The 9,632-nt window shown below is 44.8% G+C and overlaps 1 protein-coding gene across 1 annotated transcript; it reads left to right on the forward strand.

Moving 5' to 3' along the window:
* Positions 1-2,893: 2,893 nt before the first annotated feature.
* Positions 2,894-9,632, forward strand: LOC134656543 (probable alpha-ketoglutarate-dependent hypophosphite dioxygenase). The gene is made up of 5 exons (XM_063512102.1): positions 2,894-3,045; positions 3,544-3,745; positions 5,039-5,212; positions 8,650-8,781; positions 9,516-9,632. The coding sequence occupies exons 1-5, from the start codon at positions 2,894-2,896 to the stop codon at positions 9,630-9,632; spliced, it is 777 nt and encodes a 258-aa protein (XP_063368172.1).

Here is a 9,632-nt window from a genome sequence, read left to right on the forward strand (position 1 = left end):
GCGTCTTTTCTTTATGAAAAAGCATAAGTAGATGAATATTTTTATATGTATTATCCTGTATTATCTCGTGCAATAAGATTATTGTACGAGATGAATTTAAAATTATTGTCTGTGATGGTACTTACTGTGAGTGATTACCAAACTATACCTATTAATTTAGTGGTAGGGATAGGTATAATAAACTTTTTACACCAAAAATAAAATATGTAAATGTATTTTAAGATCTATGTAATATATGCACCTAATTGAATTAATAAAAATATTTTTGTACCAGTCATATTGTTATTAAAATTTCGACTTTAAACTGTTGTTTATTTGCACTATACATTCACCTGCAGTGTTTTTGTTCCACTGTATCACCGACTGATTTGATTAGAAAATAAATTGGCGTAAATCTCCAATTTAATCATCAAATTTAGATTTTTTTTTTAAATTTATTTAGGTAAACAAACAGTCACTACAAGAAAGGCTTAAATATAAAGTATTTTTAACACTATATACAGTATGTGTGACCAACACCGTTCACCACTTATTACAATTAGGTAAGTACTTTGATTATTCGGAGTAAGCTCCTAGCTCCTAGATCGATTTTTCGCCCCCGAAAATCCCCGTATAGCAAATTTCGTCGAAATCGTTAGAGCCGTTTCAGAGATCCCCGAAATATATATATATATATATATATATATATATATATATATATATATATAAATAAACAAGAATTGCTCGTTTAAAGGTATTAGATTAGATAATAGTACATTTTGCATTAGATTTATGGTGATATTTGTGCGTTCTACATTTTAAAAAACCCCCAAACAAACGCGAATACTAGCGTCACAAATTGGCTGGTATTATTGCGTCCGCACCTCCATTTTATCGGTAATATCGCCTATATCGGTCATAATCGGCGGGACAAATTGGCGTTTCCGTCCGCACCACCTGATTTGATCAGCATATTTCATCAGATTGACGAAAAATTGTTGCCGTCTGGACAACGGGGACGGGGATCTTTCTCTTTTACTCCAATGAAGGCGTAACTAGAGTGACAGAGAAAAATGCCCGCAATTTGCGAACTTCGATTTTCGCGGTTATAGCCCTGTACCGACACGTCAGGGACGAGCCAAGGCGTAGACTTGACGAGACCGTAAGTCACCCGTGGAGTATGGCGCAGCGAAGAGTGCCATGTTGGTGCACACTTAGCGTGGTGCGTGGTCGGAGTCTAGAAAAATATCTAATATTCGAAATTAAATGAAAATTCCAACGTGTAATAAAATAATTTATAATAATAAGTAATAATAGCCTCTCTCTGCAGCCCTGACCACCGGTAGCTTGGGCCTTGCCCCGCTGCTGGCGGCACCCTAGGTTAGGTTTTTTATAATGTGTTTATATGTATTTTTTATTGTTTTGTAAGTAAAATAAAAAAATATTTTACTTTTATATTCATATTATAAATAGTCTAACCTAAGAAGAGAAATAAATAAAGTAATTAATAATAGTACCTACTACCGTAAAGAACATCGCTGTAAGTGTAACGCCAATTGGCGACGCAGGCGTAGGCTTGTTCGCCACCGTCGGCGGTTACGTGCAGCTGGACCTCGACAAGTCCGACCTGACCATGTACAGTCGCCATCAGATATATCTGAGCGGTCAAGGTGCTCACAAATATCTGAACACGCCTCTATTGTCAAGGCGCTAGAGTGCGTGTTTAGATTTTTTGAGCACCTCGGCCTCTCCGATATATCTGATGGCACACAATAGTACTAAGTACAGAAGACTCACTCTCTAACAAAACGCGTCTGTTACGATCAGCACAGATATGGCCGCTTGGTGGCGACAGCGCCACGCGCGGTTTATGGCAGTTATGGCTTTCCCCAAAATTGGGGCCGAACGTATGTACTTTTAGCTACCTGTAGCAAAGCGACGAAATCGCGGAGTGAGACACGCCTGCTGATGGCGACTTGTCCAGCTATTTTTATATCGGCCGCGACCTGCAACTGTGCGAACCAGTCTTTGGATTCGCTTACGTACATTTCAGGTAAGTCTGTGTGCCAGCCAACGCCTGCCCGCCATAATCTTTGGAACAAAATGCTACCCCACAGATGACGACCCCATATGTACCTACCTACTGTAAAACGTTGTACAATCACAATACACGTGCGAAAAGGTAATTCGCAACTCGTGTCTATCTAAAACACTACGGTCGTGTTTGAATTTTATCTCCACTCGATGCGAATTTCCTACTTTTCGCACTTGTATCGTAATGTACTTTTAACGCCTTAAGTAGGCGATACTTTACATATAGCTCGTAAGAGAGTTTTGACAGAGTAAATAGAATTCTGATACAGAACATTTCTCGGTAACTAATGAGATATCGTTAGCGAGGTAAATAGAAGAGCTCCTTTGTCTCCTTTACCCTTTTTGACACAGTACTTGCCAACGGCGCACGAAGATTAGTAGTACGTATTAAGTATACGAAGACGTTTACAATAGTAGTTTGTGTTACAAGGGATCAAAATGATATATTTCCGTCAAGGGCGTACCTACATTGAATCCTGAGCGTAATCAGGGATTCAAGTGTTAACGCCCAAGACGAAATAATTTTGATACCGTGTGACACATACTGCTTTTCACATCAACTATGAGGAAAATAAAAAAATCTCAGTGTTGACACAATCTGATGCTTAAACAGATGTGTTTAAGCATCAGATTTACATTTTTTAGCACATTATTTTTTTTAGCTTAAATAGGTTTAGCTGTTTAGCTAGAACAGAAAAGTGTTACTTTGATCCCTCCTAGCAGGGAGGAAAAGTGCCACTTTGATCCCTCCTAGCAGGGAAGAAAAAGCTCATTTCCGAATAGGTGGTGTGAAAAATATAATAAAAGTGATTGCAGCAAAATGGTGAGACTAACTCCGAAGCAAGTGCAGTTCTTCCGAGACTACGGCTACCTCCAAGTGTCCGGCATCTTCACCGAGCAGGAGTTAAAGGAGATGTCTCGGGAGTACGACAGGCTGTTCCGAGAGAAAAATAACCCTAAGATGGAGACGTCGTGGAAGGGGGGACACATACGCTAGGCTGATTACGAGGTATATACCTACCTATAATATACAAAGCTTTACGCATTTTGTCTTCATTACCATCATGACGTTGTCGTCATACACTTCGTCGTCATACTTTTTGGTTGTCCAAAAAAGGGCTTATTGTATCCTTTTCGTCCGATATTTTCTGCTGAGAGTGACAGAGAAAGATATACAATACATTTAATTAACTGTCCCGCTCAGCAGAAAGAAAGTGTCCGCCCAAAATATAGATTATGTGTAATGAGCCCTACCGTAAATAATTAAATACATACATACAAACATTCGGATGCTAATGGAGGTACAGAGTACAGAGCGTTTCTAATAGTCATCTACGTCTGTATATTTTAACGCCGTAGCTAACTGAATCTCAATTCTGATTTCACATGCTGTGCCCTTACTGGGTCTGTATTACATGTAATAATAGGTAGTGTTAAAATTGCCCCGAGTGTTGAGTTCGACCTCTAAAGGAGAAACTCAGCAAGGCTTCACTTTCAGGTCCTTTCCATCCACAACTTGGAATTCCACAGCAAGGTGTTCGGGAAGCTACTGAACAACGAGAACCTGCTGGATGCGCTCCAGGGTGTGATGGGCACGGCCAACATTCTCCTCCACCACACCAAGGCGCACAACAAGCCTGCGAGGAATGGAGCGCCTTGCCTCATGCACCAGGTACGAAGGTTACCATAACGTACACTAAACAACGAGAACCTGCTGGATATGCTCGAGGGTGTGATGGGCACGGCCAACATTCTCCTCCACCACACCAAGGCGCACAACAAGCCTGCGAGGAATGGAGCGCCTTGCCTCATGCACCAGGTACGAAGGTTACCATAACGTACACTAAACAACGAGAACCTGCTGGATATGCTCGAGGGTGTGATGGGCACGGCCAACATTCTCCTCCACCACACCAAGGCGCACAACAAGCCTGCGAGGAATGGAGCGCCTTGCCTCATGCACCAGGTACGAAGGTTACCATAACGTACACTAAACAACGAGAACCTGCTGGATATGCTCGAGGGTGTGATGGGCACGGCCAACATTCTCCTCCACCACACCAAGGCGCACAACAAGCCTGCGAGGAATGGAGCGCCTTGCCTCATGCACCAGGTACGAAGGTTACCATAACGTACACTAAACAACGAGAACCTGCTGGATATGCTCGAGGGTGTGATGGGCACGGCCAACATTCTCCTCCACCACACCAAGGCGCACAACAAACCTGCGAGGAATGGAGCGCCTTGCCTCATGCACCAGGTACGAAGGTTACCATAACGTACACTAAACAACGAGAACCTGCTGGATATGCTCGAGGGTGTGATGGGCACGGCCAACATTCTCCTCCACCACACCAAGGCGCACAACAAACCTGCGAGGAATGGAGCGCCTTGCCTCATGCACCAGGTACGAAGGTTACCATAACGTACACTAAACAACGAGAACCTGCTGGATATGCTCGAGGGTGTGATGGGCACGGCCAACATTCTCCTCCACCACACCAAGGCGCACAACAAGCCTGCGAGGAATGGAGCGCCTTGCCTCATGCACCAGGTACGAAGGTTACCATAACGTACACTAAACAACGAGAACCTGCTGGATATGCTCGAGGGTGTGATGGGCACGGCCAACATTCTCCTCCACCACACCAAGGCGCACAACAAGCCTGCGAGGAATGGAGCACCTTGCCTCATGCACCAGGTACGAAGGTTACCATAACGTACACTAAACAACGAGAACCTGCTGGATATGCTCGAGGGTGTGATGGGCACGGCCAACATTCTCCTCCACCACACCAAGGCGCACAACAAGCCTGCGAGGAATGGAGCGCCTTGCCTCATGCACCAGGTACGAAGGTTACCATAACGTACACTAAACAACGAGAACCTGCTGGATGCGCTCGAGGGTGTGAGCGCCTTGCCTCTTTGTTTTGACTGAATACAGTTTACGGACTACCTTTTACAGGACTACCACTACTTCCCTTTCAAGAACGACTCCATGACCGCAGCATTCATCAACTTTGACGACGCTGTTCCCGAGAACGGCGGGCTGTGCATCTATCCCCGTTCGCATAAGTTCGGCCCGCTGAAGGACGTCGGCACAATTGAGAAAGGAGAGGCCTTCCATTATATGGACCCAGTAAGTACGACGCCTCAGCCACGAAACGCACGCTCCTTAGCGTGCCCGCTCGACGCTAACGGCTCGGCCACGCACGACATTGAGCGACTTGCGACGGCGGCAGCGATAACCATAGGTTGGAGCGAGACACAGCGATCCGACCTTTCGTTCCCACCTATAGTTGTCGCTGCCGCTGTCGCAAGTCGCTCAATGTCGTGGCCGAGCCGTAAAGCCGACATTCGTTATGTGTTGATCTCATTTACCTTGATGCCGCGTCGCAAGCTCCACTCGAGAGTCCATTGCACATTAATGATTACTTTGTTACGTTTGGCCAATGACAATTACGTTGCTGGAACTCGAGTTTATAACTCGAATAGCCTCAACCTATGCCTAATTACTTTTTGGTCCCAACTTTATAAAATGTTGAGTGTTTTAGCTTTGGCCATAGAGAAATAAGTAAGACGAGAGTGCTCACTCCATACATCAGTTCAGACTATTAATTTCAGTGTCTACATCTAGCATCGAGTAGCGGAACTATCAGTACTGCTACTTGACAATAGATGTATTATAGCACCGACCGGAAAGTCTTATCTCAACAGCATAAGACTTTCCGGTCGGTGCTACATCTATTCAAAATTATGACAAATGACAATCAACCGTTATTAGTGGTCAGTGTATACATGCCTACGGACTGCAGAGACAATTTGGGCGAATTCACGGACTGCCTGGGAGCGGTGAGTGCGATAATTGATGAGTGTGGGATTGAATCAGTATATATAATGGGCGATTTTAACGCGCATCCGCACGAGCGTTTTTATAGTGAGATGATCAACCATTGCGACGAACAAAATTGGTGCTGTGTGGACGTAGATAAGTTGGGGATTACGTCAGATACCTACACTTTTTTTAGTGATGCACATTTATGTAGAAGATGGTTGGATCATTTTGTACTATCGCAGTCGGCGGTGACTTCTGTTCGCAATGTTTATGTAGATAACAGTTGTGTTACGTGGTCGGACCATTTTCCTATATTTTTAGAATGCAACCTAAATGTTATAGTCTCTAGAACAACAAGACAGGTTCATGGAGATAAAAATGTAATATGGGGGGAGAGAACAACGAAACAAATTGTTGTTTATCGCGATGAATGTCATCGAAGACTGCGTTTAATTAATTTTCCATTAGTATTAGAGTCCTGTGCCGATAGTTATTGTCAGGAACAGGGACATAAAAAAGTTTTGGACCGTCTATATGAGGATATCGTTGGTGCGCTTAAGAGAGCAGCGACTGTCGGTCGGGGAGACAGGAAACCGAGGGCTAAGAAACGGATTGTAGGTTGGAACAAACATGTTAGTGCCGCTCACCGGGTAGCTAGACAAAGGTTTTATGATTGGATAATGGCTGGAAAGCCTGAAAGTGGTATTCTTTTTAATGAAATGCGTGAGAGTCGCAAGGTCTTTAAGTCGCGCTTGAAATGGTGCCAAGATCATGAGGATCAAATAAAGATGGACACTATTACCTCTCATCATTCAAAGAAGGATTTCCGCTCCTTTTGGAAGGCCACAAACAAATTAAAACCTTTGAGTGGTCACCCGGCTAGCGTTGAGGGCGTTAGCGATCCAAAAAGCATTGCCAACCTCTTTAAGGACCATTTCGTTATAAAATCGATTTTAGGCCCAACGAAGTTGGGGGGGCTCGAGAGTGAGACCGAGATTGAGAGTGTGGGTCCTAGCCTTACTGCCAAGGACATTGCCAAAATTATTAAATCAATGTCTGGAGGTAAATCCCCGGGATACGACGGTCTCTCTATTGAGCACCTCCAACATGCAGGCCCTCACATATCGAGAGTGTTGGCAATGTTTTATACGTTGTGTATTAGGCATTCTTATCTGCCAGGTAACCTAATGCGGACGATCGTCGTACCTATTGTCAAAAACAGGACGGGAGATCTGGCGGATAGGAGTAACTACCGACCCATTTCGTTAGCAACAGTCATGGCAAAAGTACTTGATAGTGTGCTTAATTCACAGTTAAATAACCATGTTAAACTGCATGACAACCAACTGGGTTTTCGACCACAGTTATCTACTGAGTCTGCGATCCTGTGTCTTAAGCACACTGTCAGGTATTATGCCAAAAGTAAAACACCGGTGGTGGCCTGTTTCCTCGATCTGTCTAAGGCTTTTGACCTGGTTTCCTATGACATACTGTGGAAGAAGCTGGAAAATACCAGCTTACAGCAGGAAACCATCAGGATATTTAAGTATTGGTATGGAAACCAGGTCAACAGCGTTAGATGGGCAGACGTGCTATCTGATGAGTACAGGTTGGAGTGCGGGGTGAGACAGGGGGGGTTAACCTCACCTACGCTCTTCAACCTGTATGTTAATGGTTTAATCGAGGCGCTCAGTGGAACCCATGTCGGCTGTCATGTGGATGGAGTCTGTGTCAACAACATAAGTTATGCGGACGACATGGTGCTGCTGAGCGCGTCGGTGTGTGGGCTGCGCAAACTGTTGAAAATTTGCGAAACGTATGTCTTAAATCATGGCCTTAAATATAACGCAACCAAGAGCCAGGTCATGGTGTTTGAGTGCGGTCGCAAGGAGACAATGGAGCTTCCTGCTATTTGCCTCAATGGTACCCCTATAGATAGAGTGGACCATTTTAAGTACTTAGGCCATATGATCGCGACCGACCTCAAAGACGACCTGGACATGGAAAGGGAACGAAGGGCCTTATCGGTCCGAGCGAATATGATCGCCCGCAGATTTGCAAGGTGCTCTAAAGAGGTGAAAGTCACATTGTTTAAGGCGTTTTGCACTTCCCTCTACACCTGCAATCTGTGGGCGCAGTATACGCAACGGGCATATAGGGCCCTTAGGGTCCAGTACAATAATGCGTTCCGGGTGCTGATGGGGCTGCCTCGTTTTTGTAGCGCATCAGGGATGTTCGCGTCGGCGCGCGTGGATTGTTTCTATACTACCATGCGTGCGCGCGCAGCATCCCTGGTGCGCCGTGTGCGTGGCAGTCCCAACACCATCCTACGAATGATAGCGGACAGGGTTGACTGTCCCTACTTGTCGCACTGTGAGGGATTGCATTCCCCCATCAGTGTTGTGTTGTATTGTTTTAAATGTTTGTACCTACTAACCCCCTAGCTTGTAAGCTCTACTAATAAAAATGTGTCCATGTGTTACACGAAATAAAAATATATTCATTCATTCATTCATATTGTCAAGTAGCAGTACTGATAGTTCCGCTACTCGATACTAGATGCTTATAGTCTTTTTGGTACTAAAACTGATGTATGGAGTGAGCACTCTATGTATTTTTTTCCCTATGCTTTGGCCAAGCTATAGCCATCTAAAACTATCGCTCTCTAGTAAATATACACAAAATCACACAAGTGTGTGTGAGCGTGTAACAGTTCCACCTAACCAACATATTATCTACAGAAAGAATGGCCAATCGATAAGGCCACGCCAGTCGTCACCAAGAGGGGGGATGTCCTGTTCCTCTCATACCTAACGCTGTACGGTAGCTATCGTAATCTCTCCGACCGCGTGCGCCGCATGCTGCTTATCCAGGTGAGGCTTCCTAAGTTAGATCCCGAACCTATCTATTGCACTCTCCTATACCACCCTATACTAACTTAATAAAGTAAGGGCGCTAAGCACGAAGAATTTCGCGCATTGCCCCGCCATTTCCCACCTCCATTGTACGCGCATAATTTGCTGTGTTTTTTGGTGTCGTCTGGCGTCCTTATAGTATATTCTTTACCAATTATATAATATTTACTTGAAGGCCTCGGTCTCTTGCTGTACGAAACGCACGGCTTAACCTGGAGACCATCAAGAGCAAACTAGAACTCAAGGACTGAGCAAACCGTCAAATACATAGTAATCGTAATAATCAATATCATACTACGAATTAGTTTCCTTCCTGTCCTTTTTATTTCCGGCAGACATTCACCTACTTTACCCCAGATAAGATGATTGTTCTTTTTTATGATATTGGAGGCAAACGAGCAGACGGATTACCTGGTGGTAAGCGATTACCGCCGCCCATGGACACCAGCAACACCAGAGGGGTTGTAAGTGCATTGCCGGCCTTTAAGATGGGAGTACGCTCTTTTCTTGAAGGTTTGAAGGTCGTATCGGTCCGGAAATACCGCAGGCGACAGTTAATTCCGCAGTTTAGCTGTGCGAGGCAGGAAGTTTCTGGAGAAACGTACAGTTGAGGACTGCCAACCATCTAAGTATCTAGCTAGTGTGCCTGTGGAAGGGTTTCCATGCTAATAATTTTATTCCTATGTTTTCAGGTCTTCGCCGCCGACGATGAGCCCATCAAGGACACCCACAGGAGCCCGGGTCAAGGCCTGGTGCTCCGCGGCAGGAACGACCAGAGGGAAGCCAGTCACATGTTCGTTACTAGTTAA

The sequence above is a fragment of the Cydia amplana genome, chromosome 18, assembly GCF_948474715.1.
Source record: "Cydia amplana chromosome 18, ilCydAmpl1.1, whole genome shotgun sequence".
Lineage (NCBI taxonomy): Eukaryota > Metazoa > Arthropoda > Insecta > Lepidoptera > Tortricidae > Cydia > Cydia amplana.